The following is a 20,688-nucleotide window of genomic DNA, read 5'->3' on the forward strand; positions in this document are numbered from 1 at the left end:
CAGCATTTGACTGAAAATACCGGTATCAGAATCCTTTACATTTTTATTTGTTCTGTTACAATTTAGTTCCTACATACGAATTATAAAATGAGTAAGACGTGGCTACATTTTGAGTCCTCATTCTACCACACAGGACAGAAAAATCTGAATGAGTTGAGATTACTTGGATTTTTCTACTTTAGCATTTAAAAAGATTAAGAAGCTACTGTCCTAATACCAAAACAGGCTGTCAGTAACTCAAGAGACTGAGGGAACAAGTATATTATCATCAATTGATGTGCAGAGTTTTCTCCTTCAAAGCAAGCAAAATTCACCTAAAACATTGTTCAGGGAAAAGAAAAATCAGTTCCAGATTTACATAACAATAAATCAGGCTTATCAGATATTGAAAACCTAGCTGCAATTCTCGATTACTCATTAGTAAACATATCAAGGAAAAAATGTAATAAAAAAAGGTAACTTGCGTTGCTATCCTCAGGATCTTCTAAACCGTCAGGCCGACTAAGATTGCGTGAAGGCTGACTACACACTACATCATCTTCTAGCTCCCAGAAGGAAGTTCTAACAGGTGGTCTTTGGATCTCATCAGGATTAAAAGCACCATCTGCTCCATCTGAAGAAAAATTAATTAGAGCATCTTTTGTTCAGTAGAGTTTGTGTTTTGAGATTACAGATGTGCTACCTTACATTTAAAAATCAAGACTCAAACACATTTTCGGTTTAGGCAATATGAAACAATAGAAAATCGCCTTTTTCAAAAGGTGTTTCTTTAAAACTCTGTTTACCGTATTGATTCTCATCAGTAAAATAAAGGCACTTTATTAAATTCTCATCAATCAATAAAGGCTCTGTTCACCAGTATAAAGATTGTCGGTACTTAACCTGCACTAAATGAGCCATTGCTTTTGAAACAGTGAAAGAGAAATTATACTGGGAGGGGTAGGGGGGTGTGTGGAATTTACTTACCTCTTCTTTCCTGAATTGCATATGGGTTTCCATATTGCAATACTGGTAGTCTGCTTGGCACTGCAGGAATTGGTCCATTTTCCTCCGAATATGGGTTGCGAAAATGTAATGTCTGTTGTGAAATCTGTCCTTCCATCATCCTTCCAGCTTGATTTCCTGGTGTCCTCCCAAGTTCCTAAATAATGCGAAATTTAAAATGTAATTAACCTATGCTGTCCTAGCAAAGTTTGAAATTTTTAAGAAATATTTAGATTTTTTTTTTTAAATACATCTGCCACGCCCACTGCATCTCCCACTGTCTTTTCATCTTGTTCTAGTGCCAAATATACCATGCATACCAAAAATAGTCAATGGAGAAAAGAAAATACAAAAAAGATATTGTAAAGAATTTTTTCTCCTGTTTTGTCATCAGTTAATTCAAATTACATAAACAGAACTGCCACATTAACTGCCACATTTTTCAAGAAATATCTGCATCCTTTTTAAAATGAAGAAAAATCAGTTAAATAGGTAAAGAATGGGTGGATTAACAATAAAAACTAGAGATAATGTGCACTGAAAAAAGTTTCTAAAAGTTACAATTAAAAATAAAATAATTCTTTTTTTCATATCATACCATACCATTCAAGAATGCACCATTTTAGTATGTAAAGTACATATATGTACATACTTGACGTAATTCCCTATGAATTCGAGAGTGGGAGATATTTTAAGAACTATTAAGTACATTGTACTGGATCCTTTCTGATATCTAACAGCAGAACATTGACCTATATGAAGTGTAACTTAACATTAACAAAGAAAAATGATAGAACAAGTTTTTGTTCCATGTCCTTCACATGCACACACACACACAGGGAAAGAAACCAGCACGGAGAATTAAGAAGCAGTCTCATGTGTCTTCTACAATGTAACTTCCTTAAAGTTCCCCTTACTTGCATACATAGTCATGCGTGCACGTTAAGCTCTGTAGATTATTTGCAGATGTTTTAGATGTAGCTGTATTTAAAACTGGAAGAGAATTACTTTGTTCAAATGCAGAGATCCTATCAAACATATTCACCTAAAACTAAACCTACAGAAGCAAAGATCCATTACTTTTCCTTGTTCTCAGTTTCTTTAAAAATCAATTTTTAAATATGTGTTGAAATACATTAAACCGGTTAGAACAATTTTGTCCTTGTTTGTGATTCTGCTTGGTGATCGTGTTCCACTTGTAATTATTAGGGATTTTTTTTAGTTGTTACTATTATGTCAGAATACTTCTATTACCACTATACCAAGTATAGCAAAAAACTTCCTTGTCCTAGTCACTGCTAACACAGCTGAAATTTTTGCAGGTTTCTCCTTTTTGTGAACAGAAAGAAAAAGGAACGTTTGGTTTTTTCAATTAATATACAGTATATCTACAATGTTGAGAAGTGGTTTGTGGCTTGCAATGACTGAAGATATGAGAACACTTTCGAGCTGCACTGTAAAGCAGACTTAACAATCCAGTTGGTACCTTTTTGTTCTTACACTCAAAAAAGACAGACCATACTCCTCTATAAAAAAATTACAATCTAAATGTAAATCAAAGGGAGAGGGGGGGAAAAAGAGAACAATAAAGTAATGAGACAGGTCAACATATTAAGCAGTGGTTTCTACATCAATAGCAGGAAGTTGCCAGCTTCTTGGTGGGCACGAGGCAAAGGCTAGTTTGCAGGAGCACCCTGAAGAAAGTATTGTTACTCCGTGGAAATCCCTCTCCAAAACATAACAAAATAGCATGGAAAAAAGCACACAAGTATGCACATTAGAAAATGTAACAGAAAAATGATGAAGCATGGTCTCACAGATCAATTCATTATATTTGAATAGGGAAGGAAAGAAAACAGAGAACGGTAGGTCAGGAAAGATCTGGAAAGGATCGTGAAAGCGTAACAAGTAACTCCTGATAAATGCAGTGGAGGCTGACAGTCAAAACAATGGGCTAGGAAAATGCTGTGTACCCTACAACACCTTCTGAATGAAAACAAGTGAGAAGAGGTTTCTCCCATCAAGGCCAGAATGGGCTACAGCAAGTGTGACAATTCTATTGAAATTCCGGGCAAGATTTTTAACTTGATGGACAGCTGGAGGAGACCACATTACAGATACTTTACATCAACAGGATTTAGGTAAACATTGGGATAACAAAAATTTTAAAATGGGTCAGATTGAAGACAATTTGCTCTATCATTCTGGACTATAACATAGATATGGTGGTCATGCCCCTAGCAATCATGCAAAGGCCCCTGAATATACAGAATTATAGAATCATAGAATAGTTTGGGTTGGAAGGGACTTTTAAAGGTCAACTAGTCCAACTCCCCCTGCCATGGGCACGCACATCTTCAACTAGATAAGGTTGCTCAGAGCTCTGTCCAATCATGTAAACTCAGCGCTAACTACTAGACTGATTGATTAATTCTCCATTTTTGATAACATTCAGATGATTCCAGGAAGGAAAACTATTGCTCAAGGTTGGTATTTCTATTTATATTAACAAATAGAAATTAGTGCTATTTTTCACAAAGGTAATTGAGACTAGGTACTTACTTCAAATAATACTTATACTACAAGCATCATATGGAACAAAACTGTACTACTGTTACAAATGAGTGGATTTTAAATCCATGAGAAATTGTATTTTCATACACAGATTCCAAAGTTATTACACTTCCTGCGAAAAATAATTTGCCCTCCATGAACTTAATGAGCAAGTTCTAATTCATCCTTCTTCCTCCTTCTTTATATCCTCACCTACTTTATATATACATATACTTACAGTTTAGCAAGGGCATGTACGTAGCTTACTTCCAAAATTCAGTGTTTTCATCCAAAATATAAAACTATTGAATTTATTGAGGGGCTTAAATGGCCTGCTTTATTTAATTCTGTTGTTTAAATATTTGTATCAGAAAGGCAATTAGTTCTTTCAGAAAAGCTCAAACAGAACCCTTCAAAAAATTAATATACTTAAAATTCTAGATTCTTACCTATAATCCATAAAGATAGTAATTATTATAAACTACTAAAGGGTTTTTATAACTTATAAACCATTAAAACTCTAAGCCAATATATATGTTGTAAGACAGTAATTAAAGTGACATAAGTGTGGTCAGTACATCAGCTGTAATTCATCCAAAGTCTTTCTCATCCTTCCATTTAATAAAACGGGTTAAAAAAAATGCTGAGAATATACAAAGGAATATGCCACTTACAATTCAGAAGCAAGCAAAAAATTCTGAGATGTAAAAATTAAAAAAATAATTAAAAAATAGAGACTGTTATGACAGATTCGCTTTCCAATCATTTTGTTCTTTCTTGTTAGCAGTTTCTTCTGGATTCTCTGGGTTTAATATTTGCTAATGTAACGTTAACAAAAACCTCAAAGATGGAAGTGTGCATTTTCCCCAAATGACTTTGAATTGAAACTTAAAACCAAGGCTTCAATTAGCAATTTAACTACACAAGAAGTAAAATGTCTCAGTTATTAAAAAGAACAACTCAAGGTATTTTTCCTAAAAACAGGTAAACTTCAGCCGAAACGCTAGAATACAAAAATGCAAAATCAAGTAGCAATAACTAGTCTGAAAACAAAACACCACTCAAATGAAAAAAAGACGGAGCTCATACATTTATTGTTACATATGTACTATCACGTTTCAGACATAAAGGCTTTGGATTCCAACAGCAACATCATAAAGTCATTTTCAAACAGGAAAAAAGTAGTATCTACAAAGAGTAAGGCAGCTTATAGAAAGTCACCTTTTTGGAGCACTGGCCGTAAAAACAGAAATGTTTATTTTCTTTTAGAAAAACCTTCTAATACAGGACAACACAATTTCTGCCTAACAACCTCCAAGTAAAATATCCTCCTGTAGATATGATATAAAACTATGCTAGCGTTACTTTAGATTTATAGATTAAATTGCATATATGATTGAAATGGTTAGGGTTAAATGGTTAGGATTACATCTTAAAGTTTTAGTGAGCGTGTAAAATCTAAATAATTAATCTTTACTCAATACAAAGCAGGAACAATTAATTATCAGTGAAATTAAGATTTTCCTTTATAAAATCAATTTCTTCTGCAATATGGAAGCAGTTTAGAATGAGAGGCAGTGGCATTAATACTTTAATTTTAGCATCACATAAGATTAAAACAGAATGTAGATCAAAGTGACTGTAAAAAGTTACTGTAAAATAGCCTTAGCTAGAAGTTGGACAGCTAGGGTAAAGAATGATTTTAAAAAAAAAAAAAAAAAAATCAAAGGCTATATAAGTATGTAAATAAAATAGAAACCAAGTAATTTTATAGGTTTGAAGAGACAGCAAATGAACATGTTTAGCATGCTATGTTTGATAACATTTATAAACAAACACTGATAATGGAGTATAAATTGAAAAGCTGTTTACTACACTGTGCTTAACCTTTTAAATCATGGTTCCAGTCTAGCAAGGCACTTTGATTCATCTTTGTAATGTAAATATCTATAAACTTGGTAGACAAAGTTCCTTTTACAAGCTCCATACATTATTATTACAGTTGTTCTCTTTCTTATGTGTGGTGTTTAAAATTACTGCCTCCAGCTAAACTAGATTCATCAAAACAACTTTTATTTTGCTTTCTTTTGAATTAGAAAAATATCAGAGAGATCTATTAAAAATTACATCTTTGGTAAAAAAAAAAAAAAAAGATAATTTAAATACCAACTACTTGAGAATCTACAATTTTACAAAACACTTAACTAGTCTTAGTTAATCTGAAATTAGTTTAATTTCAATTTATCAGTATGCAAATTCCTGTTTTTACTAAATATCTGTTCACACTGGATTTTTAAAGTAATTTGAACAATCCTAACTTTTCCACAATATCATGCAATATTATCTGAATGTAATGAAGACATTTTATTATTTCACTTTTCAGTAAGCCCTAGCTTTGATTAATTGTCATATAATACTTCAGAGGTTCTTCCAACATTAGAACATCAGCATTAATATTTCAGAATGTCTGGTTTAACAGTAATGGTAATGAATTTGATTAAACAGTAAACTCTTGAAAGTAGCAGTCCATTTTCTATCATATATTTAAAAATCAGTGTACTGTTTGTGTATCTTTCTTTTCTGATAAAGATATTTTTCCAATGGTAGTTCACCGAAGTCACTATTGTCACATGTCAAGCTGCTCTTATTATTACAAGCAGTCAATAAGAGAACTGCAGATGTCAAAAGGATTTGGTTGTATGCACACATCATGAAAAACTTGGAGATTATACTGTTGAAATGTCTACATCTCTAGTTCTATGACAACACTGAATAAGAGCAAAAATAATCCTAACCAGTGATGGAAAAAATAAACTGTCAAGATAGGTATGTACCATTCATGTCTTATGCCAGGATTCCAAAGGGAATAAGGTTTACTAATTATGCTGCCTGTCAGCCAGTAACTCCTGAAAGTATCAGGGAGAGAGTCCGTCCCAAAGAAATGAAGTTCCTGCAAGTTTTGTTAATTGATGCTCCCTTAGAGGGCAGAAAGGCTGCAGCATGAGCTCAATAATAATCTTTTCTATTTGGACAAGCAGCACATGCACTAAGCTGGTATCAGCCTCTAGACACAACGGGGCTGAACCTCTTTCACTAAGAGATACAGAGGAGTAAAGCAGGAAGGAGGCTGGAAGTCCACTGAAAACTTGTAGAAAAACAGTGATGCTGCTGAGATGAGAAAGGAATATAGGATACAAACTGGTAGGAATACCTGTGTTCTGTGAACTGTATAGCTAGCTGCAATTTCAGATTATTAATTTACACAAAGTAATCCCTATCTGCAAACAGAAATAATTATTTTAGATCCTGGATGGAGTATCATTCCAGACAGGAACAAATAAATAATTTTTGACACCGTAATGTTTTTGTTAGATTATATGTAGGAAATATTCTAGAACACTACTACAGAACAATAAACGACAATATTTTCAAAGGCCAAGTCAGTTTTGGCAAGTTGGTATACTATGGTGTACATTTTTTTAAAAATACATTAGTATTACTAACAGAATTTGTAGTTTAAAATGCTAATTCATTTTGGCAAAACATCCAAATATGGAAAAGTATGTTTAAAGAGTAAACATTCTCACTTAAAAATAAATTCCAATTCCTCAAACCAAAGAACATCACAAGCGTTAATTTACAAAATTTAACAGGAATCCTGACAATACCTTCTCACTGGTAAAGAGTTCCAACTGTGATGCCAGTTCCTTTATTCGTCTCTCTTTTTCCGCCAGCTGAACCTATATGAAAAGAAATTCAAGGTTCCTATTATTAGTGAATAGAAACTACTTCCCTGCATGTTACATTGTGAAAACATAAAGTTTAGTGATTAAGTTCATCTTTCAGATGGAAATTATTTTGTCTACTATAGCTACATGCAACAACTAGTGCTACTACAAATCAAAACCAACAATTCTCCCTAAATTTGTCTACTGGATAACAGGAGTACATTAGGAGCCTTTTCTTGCCAGCTTTCAGAGAACAGTTGCAGAATGATAAAATCCTAGGTTAAAAACCAGGAATAGCATCAGCAATACTAACGGCAGGAGGGACACCACTGCCCAGAAACAGTTGCAGGTTTGCAAGCCTCATCTCATTATTTCTAAAGGAATCTGTTGGCAAGGATTTTAGTTATTTATTTCCATTCACTTCTCTCCAGGCTCTTAAGTCCCACCACAGAACTGAGAGAACCAAAACCTCCTCTTACTTCAAAGACACTAAAATTGTTTCATGAACATCTACCTTGTGTCTCTGTTGGGTGCTCTGGGAGATGCAACCGACACATTATACAATTCTTCCAGGCTTCCATCTTGCTTCAAAATGATTATTTAAATAATCTTTCTCTACAAAAGGCTATTTTATTTGGATTCTGGTTACTTTGGAGACTGTCTCTCCACTTGTTTTTCTAGCACATAAGCTCAATGCTCTGCACAGTTATGTATCCATTTTTTTTAAACATTCTGAAATTCCCTCTCTTAGTTCAGGTCAACAGAAAGAAATCTACCGACTGGGAAGAAAAGCTCACTTTTTCTCCCCCACCTGCACTCTCCTGAATGATAACAAGTTTTGAATTGCAGTCAAAATGCTTTTGGAACCAATTATTTATTACTCCTGCTGTTGAGAAGTTAAAAACAAACTTATTTTACATTAAATTATGCATGGCAACTGATCACTGCTAATTAATAAAATTAAATAAATTGGAAAGAGTCATGCATTTTATAAAATTGAAATCAGAGCTTTGAAAAGTGTCGAAAAAGGACAGCACAGCCTACAGAGTGCTGAAATGAGCTGTAGAGTAATTCAGTATTTCATAAAGAAAAAGTCCTGCAAATTCTAATGGGAGGGGGTTCCTACTAGAACTGATACAGTCACAGTTCAATTTAATCCCTAGTCATCACAATGGGCAAAAATGGGCAACAGAGAGTAATCCATCCTGTCAACTACACTATTACCATTAGACTGAAAACAAGCATAAAAGCTGGTCTTACAGAAAGTTGTTGCTCTGATCTTGTCCTTGTTGACCTAGAAAGCCACTTCAACATATGTATTGCTATTACATAACCTCAAAGATTAAAACCCCGTGTAAGCTAAAGCTGCCCATTATGCTTGACTTTCTGGTGCATGTGTAAGACTATAGTTGAGATACTCCAAATTAAAGTAATTCTTTCACGATGATTTTAAAATCAATGTATCACTCATCTTCTATCTCTCTAGTCAATTCAGATAAAACGCATTAGACGTTACTACACTGGTAATGCAGCAAGCAATATGAAGATTTTCGACAAATACGCCAATCAATATTCCTGCTAGTACTATAGTAAGCAACAGGAAATTAGAACTCTCTACTCTTTTTTTTCCTGTAATACAAGATCAACGTCATTTAGAGGTTTGTCTAAATCCATAACATTAAAAGACTGATAACCATTTGGTAGTATACTTAGAAGGTCTGTCTTACTTTAAAAGAAGCATTACAAGACTGTGTTGTTTCTACAAGTGCAAAACAGATTTTCTATTTACAGCAAAAACACACTTAGTGTTTTTCCCCCATTAAAACTGTTCATTATTTGAACTATTAGAAATGAGCAACTATGTTACGAACAGGATACCATTCATTGCCATAAACAAAATCTGTAACTTACTTTATACTGATCCTCCATTGCTGCTAGCTGTAATTTTACACCCTCATTGATTTTCACTTGTTCTTTCCACTTCAGCTCCAGTTTAGCTAGTTCATCAGCATAAACACTGCATTTCATCTTCTCATCCTAAAGTAGTTTATACCATGGCATGAAATATTTACAATTTTAAGAGGTTTCCCCTCCCGCTCCCAACCATGACACTGTGTAACTCCATGCTTTTAGAACGAGACCATTTACAAATGGCTTCCCTAAGAAATCAAGCCTGACTCAAGACTTTGAAGAGGACAGGACCATTGAACACTGCATAAATGATGTTCAATACATATTTTTTTCTTGCCTGAGTTTTCAACAAGCTGATATTCCTCTTTAGCTTCACAGTTTTCAAGCTTCTTTGTATCCTAATACTACACTGTAATCATGATTATCCTTTCAAGTGTCTCACTTCAATACAAAACCTTTCCCCATGCAACTTTTACAACCTAAGTATCTTTCATCCAGAAGGTCAAAGGCAAAGCTTTCCTCAAGCATCATTATAGAAGAAATAGCCAGCAGAAGCTAATGCAGGCTCTCCATAGACAGGGTAATGAGCAGAATTACATATGACAGTTGTTACATCCTGGAGAGCACATTAAAATAGAATAATCTCCTTGTGACAGATAAGAGAAACAAGATGATTAGCTGAGTTCATGGCAGTTTTGTGAATGTATTATTATGACTATTTGAGAACAAAACATTCAAGTACGGAAAAATTCCAAGTTTTTAATTCTAATCTTAATTCTAACTGTTCTGACTACATAAAATTGATTGTTATTTTTTTAATCCCCAAACAACAAACAAACGAGCAGAGACAAGACAACACCCAGAAAGCATTTTTTAAACAATTCTACAACAGTCAACTTTTCACCAGCATCACTGATGCAATACTCCTTTGTCATACATACATCCAAACTGATTAAATGAAAATCAAGTTAGGACTGACAGGTATTAATATTTGAAGGGCATTACTATTGTGGCTACAGCACTACTGGTGCCAGCTTTGGTCCAGAGAACCATATAAATGCCTTTATGTATGACTGAGCCCAAGCTAGCAGGCAGTACCCACTCGGACATCAAAACACTGTAAAAGCCCAGGACAGTCAGGTTTGGAGGGAGTTCTTACACTTGACCAGCATATCAGATAAACACTGCTATACTTGTTCCAGACATCAGCTGGCTTATAGCAACATGCTGTATTTGATTTATAAAAGCAATTATACTTAAAATACAATGCAAAAAAAAAAAAGTATTCAAAACTTTAAGCACAGAAGTAGTAGTAGTTTTGTTCTTTTGTTTTACTGCATCTGGGTTATCCTGAGGGGTCTTTGTCTGGGCTCTCTAACACCACAGCTAATCGAGAGCTGCCTTAATAAAAATGTGTTTTCTAATGTTAATATTTCTACCGTAATTGCGGTGTATCACACAAACAAGCAAGGCACTCAGCTGGGCAGGCTTTGTAATTTTAAGACTTAGCACCTATAGCTACTTTCTCTTCAGCTTTCCAAAGCAGCCATTTACTTACTGCCAACATTTGCTTGCATTTCTTATACTTCTCTGTTTTCTCAGCAATTTCTTTATTCATTTCGCGTACTTGCTCCTTTACCATGAATTCCGAAACTATATCAGATGAAATGGGGCTAACTGTGAACATTGAAGAAAAAACAAGAATATTGATCTTTTTGTTCCACAAATAAAGTTTGTATAAGAGAGATGACAGGCCAAATTTGACAGTGCATCAAGAACAGAGTGTTCCATGTTATCCAAGCAAATAGTTAAATCAAAGACAATCAATATCATGTGGCTAGTGATACATAAGATCAGCAGCCGTACTAGCATGTCTGCGTTCAGTTCTCTCACATACTGAAGATGAAAATAAATATACACATACATACATACTACAAAGGTCAATGTAAAAAAAAAAAAACACAAACCACAAAACACACAAAAGACATCTCTCCCCTTCATTCCCAAGAAAGTAAACACCAGAATATATACATTATGATATCATGCTAGATATTTTATTCTTCCATAAAAACATGAAGTGCCTCAGCAATCTACTTCATCCCATCACATACTATAACTGAGCTTGCTGGGACTTTATTTGTTTTAGGAAACACTTGTATTTACTTAAGACAGGAGGAAACAGACATAAATTACAACCTATAGTCTCTATAGACAGAAAGAATGTGTTAATTATAATGTAACACAAAAAAAATTAGTCAGCATTTACTGGCATTTATCAATTTAAATTGAATAATAAACCAGGCTTAGTTCTAACCTATTATATGTTTATGTTTTAGAGGACTAGTTTTGTAAGAACTTAATAGTTCATAAAAATTATAACCTAGTTAAACATTTTCTAATAAACCACTACTGACTATAAATTATGAGAATAGTCTATAGACTTGACCTTGTCGTCACATAACCAGAACTTTTCAGTGGATTTGATTTTACAGTAGAATCCTACAGTGGATAGTCATTGTAACAGGACTGCAAAATTACCATGCTATTGTACACAATTTGCAAATTTGGAAAGGATTTTTTTTTTTAAGTAAATTTTTTATTAGCTTGGAAAAACCCGCTCTGTGTTAACCATCAAGCAGAAATTCAAGAGTTCAGTCCTACTGACATTAAAAAAATATCAACTGAACTGTTTTGAAAAGATAATTGAAGTTATTTATGAATGTTACCACTTGAAAAGATTTTTAGATGAATTTTCACATTTCTAATAATTGCTTTAACTAAAACATAACTAGTCCACTTACTTTATACTATACATATATTAGGGACTACTTCACATAGACAACACTTTCAGGCTGATACAAATAGACAAAATTTAAGTTGTTGATACCTGGAGATGCAGACAACTTTTTGTCTGTAACGATGGCAGTAGCTGTCTCAATGTTAGATGTATCTGTCAGTTTCTGTTGATGCCCTGCAATTTTCTTTGTGAAAAGAAACTTTGTTTTGGTATTTAATTAAATGAAAGCCAAAGCACAAAGTAACATGTATCTTGCACTATCATCTCCTCCAAAATTGGACTAGATGGAATTGCTCATTAAAACAGGAGGTAATAATGAATATGCAAACACATTTAATTCTACTAACACTGAAAGTGCCTCAGACTATGATTTTTATAATCTTACATTATAAAGTTCTTTTCCCTAGAAACAGTAATTTCTATGCAAATTACTACTAGAGAATCAATTACACTTAAATCCATCAACTTAAATCTAATATTCCATTAGAAAATAAAGTCTATATTACTAATAAGCGTCAAAGTAGTGAAATTTGGTGTTTGTTATCAGATGTACAACATAGCCAAAGATGTGGAAGATTTTTAAGGAAAAGCCACAGGCGTTCTGATATGACACCTCATTCACCACTGACCTTCTGGATGAGAAGACAACCTTTTAAAGTAATCTGTGCATCAAAGCTGGGTAACTACCCCTTTGTTCTGTAGATAGCAGAAATCCTTAAGTCTGTTTTTCTTAAGAATTCACATTTGTACATCTTGCCATTGCTCATATGCCTTTTCCCCGTTTGAGCTCCTCTCCGACTCAGTCACTAATTTTCACAAAATTCTGAAGAACTCTGCTCTGAAATCTGTTTGAAATTCACTAACAGGTTCAGTTACTAGGCAGCATAAAACTCACATCATCATTGCAAAAACCTCATTTATTTATGGAACAAAGCTTAGAAGAGTGGTAAGAATACAAAATACATATGGAATACAACTATATACTGTGCCGTGGAAACCTCCTCCCCATTTCACTCTTCCTCCAAGTTCTCCATTTCCGTCATTTTGGGGTTGGGGGGGGGGGCGGGGGCCTGTGGTTGTGGTGGTACTGAATAGAGGTCGTAATTATGGATTTTTCCCTGCTTCAGTTTCAAAATTCTTCCTTGAACAATGTTATGCTTACAGGTTCATCCAAACTCTGTTATCTTTCTACATACACCTACTCTTGATTTCGACAACTATCTAAAAAGAATCATAGAAGTAATTTAGCTTTAGGGAAGAAAGTGGCAAATTAAAGAGCCATTGCTTACTGTATGTTTTAATCCTTTTTAAAAGCACTGGGTTTTGCAGAAGGAAATTAAATAGTTGCTGAAAAGTTACAAAAAGCAAGTGCAATTTCTCCCACTCTACTTACTGTCTGTTCTGTAAACTTGTTTACTTGTTTTTGAAGTTTTTGACATTCTTTGAATTTTTCCTTGTAATGGTCAGCAGCCATTTGCAGACGAAGCTTCAGATCTTCAACTTCTCTGCGCAGTTCCTGCTCTACTGTGTTTGAAGTTTCCTTAAAAAAAAATTAGAAACTGCTCTCCCTTTTGTTCAAATACCACTATTTCCCAAAAATCCTTTTTTCAATTAAAGAAAGCATAATGCTCTAAAAAGTGTAGTAGAGCACAGATAGAGGCAGCATCTGTGCTGAACTTCATTCCAAGCACTGAGGGAGTAAATAGGCACTGGTATAATACCAGAGGCAGGTAAAGAGGATTCTTATTCTATGGGCTGATTAGCGTATACTGAAAGTCTGAACATATACCAAAAGTCTGAACGCCTTCAGAAGGTGTTCTAGCTATCTTATAGACAAGTATAGCCACGTGGCAAAAATGGACAGACCACAACTGTATTCCATCACACTCACTATGGTTCTACTGGAAGTGCTTCAGCTGAGCTGTAACATTGATACACGAGCTAAGCAAACTACACTTACCAACTGGATATACGCCGTATTCGGATACTTTCTGATAATTTGAATCATTCAGATGATCTGCTCCTTCTTTCAGGATGCATTTCAAAGACATTGTATATAATTGAAATTCTTATAAAAAATATGTAATTCTTGGATATATTAAATATAATAGTTCTTTTGAGGGTTGTACTATTCACTTTGTATTTATTCACTTCGTGCACTATTTTATTTACTGTTCAGCTCAACGTATTTTTTCAAACTGCTACATCATTACAGTAATCCTAGCAGCGAATTAATCCAATACAGTTGCAGTCACAGAAAATCCAGTACAAAGCTCACTTAAGACAGAATGATGAAACTTATATTAGCTCACTAGATTTTTATCCAAGATAAAGAAAGTCAAGACAGTTTCCATTATGTTAGTATTTTTATACTTATAAATGCTAAAGCAAATTAACTTTGACCACAAATATTGGAAGGACTCATAAGAATCAAGAGAGAATCCATCAATGAGGAAAGAACATTATAAAAAAAATTTCTATCAATTTTCTTATCTGAATGAATTTTTAATGCTACTGTGGCTTACATAAAAGAATTAAGAAAGGGAAAGGATTCAAAATAATATCAATAAATACTGTATTATTCTGTGAAAATAATCTGGGGGTGGAGGGGAGTTGCTGTAAGTACTAGCAGAAACCTTATTTCTTACCAACCTTCCAAATCAGCTAACGTGCACTTGACTTAAGGTAGTATCTTGAATGCCAAAAGAGAATTTGATGATAATTTGCACTAATCATCCAGAAACTTTTATTTTATGCCCCAACTTTAGCAAAACTAGCTCTTGACAGATTTTATAAATACAGATAAACTTCAGTACTAAATACTGACAATTTACCTGTTCATTTTTCAAAGCCGTGATTTTTTTAAGTTCAGCTAAAGCATCAGCAAGCTGCTTTTTCAATTTATCATTTTCCAGACGCGCACTGTGAAGATCTGCCATTGTCTTATCTCGCACATTTACTGCATCGCTCAGCTCTTTTGACATTAGGACAGCTTCTTGTTTGCTAGCCTGAATCTGATCTTCAGCTTTCCGAAGCTGTTCTTTTAAAATACTTGCATCCTCCTGGGAAAGAGAAGAGAGGGAAGAGAATCCATCATTTTTTAATTCAAAGCTTAAATAAAGGTTGGTATAGGGATTAGAAACATTTGAAAGAAAAATCAAGTTTTCCTGGTGGCTTTAGCAAAATCACTAAATCAAGGAGTTAGTATACAAGTACCATTTTCCCCATTTGCCTTATTTGCTAACAATGGTGTGCAAACTTATTTCACTATGACATAAAGGCAAATTTAAGCATTATTATTTTATCTATAATGGATTTTTGTCATATTTTCAGCTTTAGTTTTAAACATACACCAAAAAATGTCTTTCTGTTTTCCAGAACATGTTTGTTCTTACCACCATAGAACTCTTAACAGGCACAAATGGCCATCCAGCTTCAAAACCAAAGTTCATCCCACAGTAAGACACTGCAGGTAACGACAGAGTAAGAGGTCTTACAATGCCTACAACTGGTTGACGTAAGACACTGTAAAGCAGTTTTGGGATGTTTTTCTCACAGCTCCATTTCCCAAGATGTTGCACAACAAGTTTTTCAGAAGGAACTGAGAACAAAAAGTAACGATGAGCAAGCTGCAGCATGCAGCACTAAGACTCTCAGCACTGCTGCAGCTCCATAGGGCAGCCCAAGGGCCAACCGACCAAGCTGCACTACTCTCATTCCTCAGAGAAGCCCAGGATCACACACCCAAAAAAAAAAAAAAAACCCCAAACAAAAACAAAAAAACAACAAACCACAACAACAACACAAAAAACCCACACACATATATGTATGTGTGTGTGTGTATATATATATGAGTATATATGAATATATATATATGAATGTACATACATATATATTCAGAGCTACTATAAGCTATTCGCAGCCTCTGGGCTTCCTGAAGGCCTAATTATCTCATATTCTTGAGTCTAGACATAAATTCAGGTATCTCTAGTCCATTATTTTTTAATTTTTGAATAATCACTTAGCATAGCAAGTCCAGAGGAACACTAATATTCTGTAAACGTTTATGAAGATGGACCAGGAAATGCCCTAAAGTCCTGACCCTTAGGTATTTTTACAGCACGTGATGCATCAGTTGCCTATTTCAGTAAATATCTGCAGTTTCACAGTATAAGACAAAAATGTTAATGATCCCACCAGAAACATCACAAGCACTTCAGGATTAATAAATGATATAAATGTCTGGCTGCTCAGTACTGGCACACACAAACCCCCTACATGCTTTTACTTCAAAGTAAAATACAGTAGTAGTTTAACACATTCAGAAACAAAACTGCGGAGCAGTCAAAAGACTGTAGCTTAAAGCAAGATAGCATGTTCTTTTTGTCCTCTTGCTATTTCCATTCTCAACAGCACTACTCTTCTGCTTAAATTTTACATTCATAACTCACATTACTTTAACGCCATTTCTATTCTTTCGAGATCTAGATTGCTTTTTCCATTATAAGACTGGCAAGATACACAAGATGAAGTCACCTGCATACCCTGACTTTTCCATGCTGGCCTCAAAGGCTGTGTCTAAATTAACTCCCTAGTTTGGACCAAGAGCACATTTGTGAAGCAAAACTCCCGGTCAATTCCACTATTACCTATCACACTGTAGATCACAGGACAGAACAGTCTCAGGGCACAGAAACTGCCTGGCTTTTGGATGAAACGAAACAGGAAGATGTACTTCAAAAACAAACACCTAATGGGTATTCTATCCACAGCACCACACTAAAACTAGTCTGAAGTAACCCCACCTGGACCATGGACAGCATAGGTATCAGTTCTTCAGCAATTTCACTCTCCTACTGTATCACACTGCTTGCTAACCACAATGCTACCACACTGCGTAGCAAAAATCACCTCTTCCTTAGAAGTCCTACTGGCACTCTTATTGCTGAGTTCTCAGTCAATTTAGTCCATTTATAGGGTATCTTATCCTTTCTCAGGTTTTACATCATTGTACCTTGACAATACATTCACCTAACAAGTCCTTCAGCACATCTTTCGAAGTCTCCTCTTTTCGCCTCCATCACCCTCTAGAGTCTCAACATACCTACATTCTTAACTTTTTTCTTTTCCTCAATCTCCTTCCTTTTTCATGAAGTTAAAAGCAACTCAGAGGAGTACACCACTTTTACTGGTGGGCTTTTACTGAACTCACAAACTACTTTTTCACACATAGTTCATCTCACAGTTCATCATGTGAGACACCTCAACAAGCTCAGAATGTGCAAAACTAAAACAGAATTCACTCTTTTGCTCATTCTCTGCATCTACTGAGAACACCATAATCCTCTTGCCTCTCAGCCTATATCCTGGTGATATCTTCAACTTCTTCCTTTCTCTTGTCAAACATACCTTAGATATGTTTATTTTAAACCAGGCCAATTATATTAATAATGCTTACCTTGTTTGATGAGGAGAGCAAAAAAGCTTTCTTCATATTTTCTTTTTCAGCTATAAATAGCTGTAATCTGCCAATCTCCTCTTTATAATACGATATCATGTTTTCTTTGTTTGCATCCAAATTCTTAAACGTCTGGATTTCTTTTACTAGTTTGGTGTTTTCTATTTCTGTATTCTTCAAGTGTATCTGTAATGATGCTAAAAAATGTCAAACTCTTCTTCCACGTTATGAAAACTACTGTTCACCTGTCCATTTAAGTGTTCACTAAATTCTAACTCATCTCTAAGACACATTGGAACAGGTAAAGAGAAAAATTAAATATTTGATAATATTACTGCCCTCCAGCACAAATTTTCTGGCTGGAATTTTTTCAGCTTTATCATTTAACAACAGCTCCACTCTACAGCTAGAAATTAAGGCCCTGATTTCTGTCCGCATCAAATTAAGCTATTCAGAATTCACTCCTCTCTTCACAAATGCTGGACAACTAAGGACAAGCAAAAAAGAAATGACTTGGAAGAAAACTAAAAAGAAATTAAACTTCTAGTAGTGTCTACTTGCAATCATCTAAGCAAATGATGACTACATCAGCAATATTAATTTCCAAAGACAGCAAACTACTTTAACAACTCCAGAGCTGTTTTTAAGTCTATCATATTATGCCTAATAAAGGATAACTGTTGCACTCAGGTGTGGTCTACTGAAAGACTAGAAGATTTGTGTTGCTTATTTACAAAGGGATTCCATGCTTGTGAAAGATGTTTTGAGATTTTACGACTTCTGGTGCATATTCTAATACTGTCTGCCACATAAAGATATTTTCCTATGAACACAAATAATCTTTTAAATACACTTGACTGTCTTCACACAACCTAAGAATTTCATTATTTTAGCATGTAAGACTTTTTTTGCCCCTTGGGGGGGGGGGGCACTATATTTTATTTTAAATATGGGTGTCTCTCAATACTAGCATAAGAAATCAGCTATGCTAGTAAAAATCAATGCAATATAGATCCTACTAAAGCTTCTCAGAGTTATGCACAGGACTCAAGAATAGGGATCTAGAAAACACAGTCTGGAAGAGAACTTAGAAGAGTAAGAAGTAATGTGCAAGGAATAAAGTTACCTTATAAAGCTCTTTTTCATCCTTTTCTGTCTTTAACACACATTCAAGTTGCTCCTTCTCAAGTGTCACTTTCTTCAGTTTGTCCTTCAGACTAAGACATTGATAAATTAATAGTACAGAACTATTAATAAAGAAAATTGATGCACACATTAAAAATTGTTATTTAAAAAAAAACACCTATGGAAAGAAACAGTAAAATAAGGAAGGTAAGGAACAAAATTACTAAATACCTGTCTAACTCCGTTTCTTTTGCAATGGCTTTTTGAGTAACAGTCATGATATCTTCCTCAAGCTGGAGAACTTTTGAAGCAGCCTCATCATGCTTCTTCTTCAAATCATCAATTTCAGTTTTAAGAGCTTCTGACGCTTGAATATTATTCTTTAAAAAAATTGCAAATAGATGTCATTTAAGAATGTATATCTTCAGAACTATAACATGCTATCTGAATTAATGCTAAAATAGTGTCATTAGATTTCTTCTCTTTCTTAAAATGACAAGTCCATTTCAAGTATATATAAATATATATATTGAATATATATATTGAATATATAAAAATATAATAAACTTGCCACAGGTAGTTAATATATTAATAAGGAGTCAATAAGGAGTTTGTTTTGGTGCAAGCATTTCGTTACACAGACACTACCGAAGACTTCAGAGTATCAGACAAACAAAGCTGTATTTCGTATCTTTTGCCCATCTCCTTTCTGCAAACTAACCATCAACTACCTAGCTTAGAAAACATAAAGAACTACTATTTTTCTTTGTACTTTCTTTTACTTGAAAAGAAGGAAAGCTTGCATTTGACCAGACAGTTACACCACTCAAGCAAGCCACAGTAAAGACAACTGCAGGCAAAAGGAGAAAAAAAAAAAAAAAAGGAAGAACTCATGCAGAGCTAGTTACTACATTACATGTTCCTAGCTAAGATCACAGAATTATAGAACCATTAAGGTTGGAAAAGACCTCTAAAATCATCGAGTCCAACCATCAACTCAACACCACCATGCCCACTAAACCATGTCCCTAAGTGCCACGTCTACACGTCTTCTAAATACTTCCAGGGTTGGTGACTCAACCACTTCCCTGGGCAGCCTGTTCCAAGGCCTGACCACTCTTTCAGTAAAGAAATTTTTCCTAACGTCCAGTCTAAACCTCCCTTGGCGGAACTTGAGGCCATTTCCTCTCGTCCTATCGCTTATTACTTGGGAGAAGAGACTGACACCCACCTCACTACAACCTCTTTTCAGGTAGTTGTAGAGCGCGATAATGTTTCCCCTCAGTCTCCTCTTCTCAGACTAAAGAGTCCCATGTGGAAGGTCTCACAAAGCTCATGGAAGCTCATGAAACAATTGCAGGATTTATGTCTTGGATATTGGAAGCTGAGACAGAGGGTGATGACAACACCCAAAACAGATTCCTTTGTCAGAAAACTGACAGATCCAAGATGGGAAGCCACTTTTAAGTACTGCACTCGTTATCTAATTACAGTAATGTCCATACTGTTCTAAGGCATTGGACAGCTAAACATCATCTCCACCACAGCAAAATGGCCGTTTAAAGTCAGGTCATCTTAAATAACCCAGAAAAACATTATTTTCAATATAATACTATTTTCTTGAGAAAAGAAATTAATAACACTAAAGTAGAACACACATACCGATATAATATGCTACTATTTCTGATACCAAAATTCAATAAACCTCAGCTTAGTATCAACCATGACAGTGCTATGAATCAAAGTGTAAACAAGGTCAAGACAGACTGACCAACATGCCTGACTACAGCATGACTTACGGTGTTTGTGCAGATACTAAGGTACAAGTTGTCTTTCTGCTCTACATTTGGAAGATTAAAGCAGTAGTTCATCTATTCATTTTTAAACAAAGCTCAATGCCCTGAAACAACAAGACTGTACTGTTACATCAAGAGAAACACATCAGCCAGAGTTTACGGAGAACCCCTATTGGCCAGATTCCAACCTAACTAACAATGTTTTAAGTACAATAAAATATAATGAGGACTGCTTTTACTCATTAATTGTCAAAATACACTGTTCGCAAGTGTAATTAAGCCCTGCTTTTACAAGCAACTAAACAGAAGTTTGGGCATTATGATTTTTTTTTGGGG

At 34.7% G+C, this 20,688-nt stretch overlaps 1 protein-coding gene across 1 annotated transcript in view; it reads right to left on the bottom strand.

Annotated features, from left to right (window-relative positions):
* The window catches only part of TAX1BP1 (Tax1 (human T-cell leukemia virus type I) binding protein 1), a gene marked incomplete at its 5' end in the record, with an annotated part of 30,298 nt that extends 11,362 nt beyond the window's left edge, over positions 1–18,936 (bottom strand). Inside the window, 11 exons of the mRNA XM_009579607.1 lie at positions 465–613; positions 967–1,141; positions 7,206–7,277; positions 9,177–9,302; positions 10,735–10,853; positions 12,064–12,157; positions 13,367–13,513; positions 14,808–15,035; positions 17,432–17,617; positions 18,558–18,648; positions 18,788–18,936. Coding sequence (XP_009577902.1) covers positions 465–613; positions 967–1,141; positions 7,206–7,277; positions 9,177–9,302; positions 10,735–10,853; positions 12,064–12,157; positions 13,367–13,513; positions 14,808–15,035; positions 17,432–17,617; positions 18,558–18,648; positions 18,788–18,936 — 1,536 coding nt within the window. The remainder of the gene's footprint in view (positions 1–464; positions 614–966; positions 1,142–7,205; positions 7,278–9,176; positions 9,303–10,734; positions 10,854–12,063; positions 12,158–13,366; positions 13,514–14,807; positions 15,036–17,431; positions 17,618–18,557; positions 18,649–18,787) is intronic.
* Positions 18,937–20,688: the final 1,752 nt, after the last annotated feature.

This window comes from Fulmarus glacialis, unplaced genomic scaffold, assembly GCF_000690835.1.
Source record: "Fulmarus glacialis isolate BGI_N327 unplaced genomic scaffold, ASM69083v1 scaffold966, whole genome shotgun sequence".
NCBI classification, from domain to species: Eukaryota; Metazoa; Chordata; class Aves; order Procellariiformes; family Procellariidae; genus Fulmarus; species Fulmarus glacialis.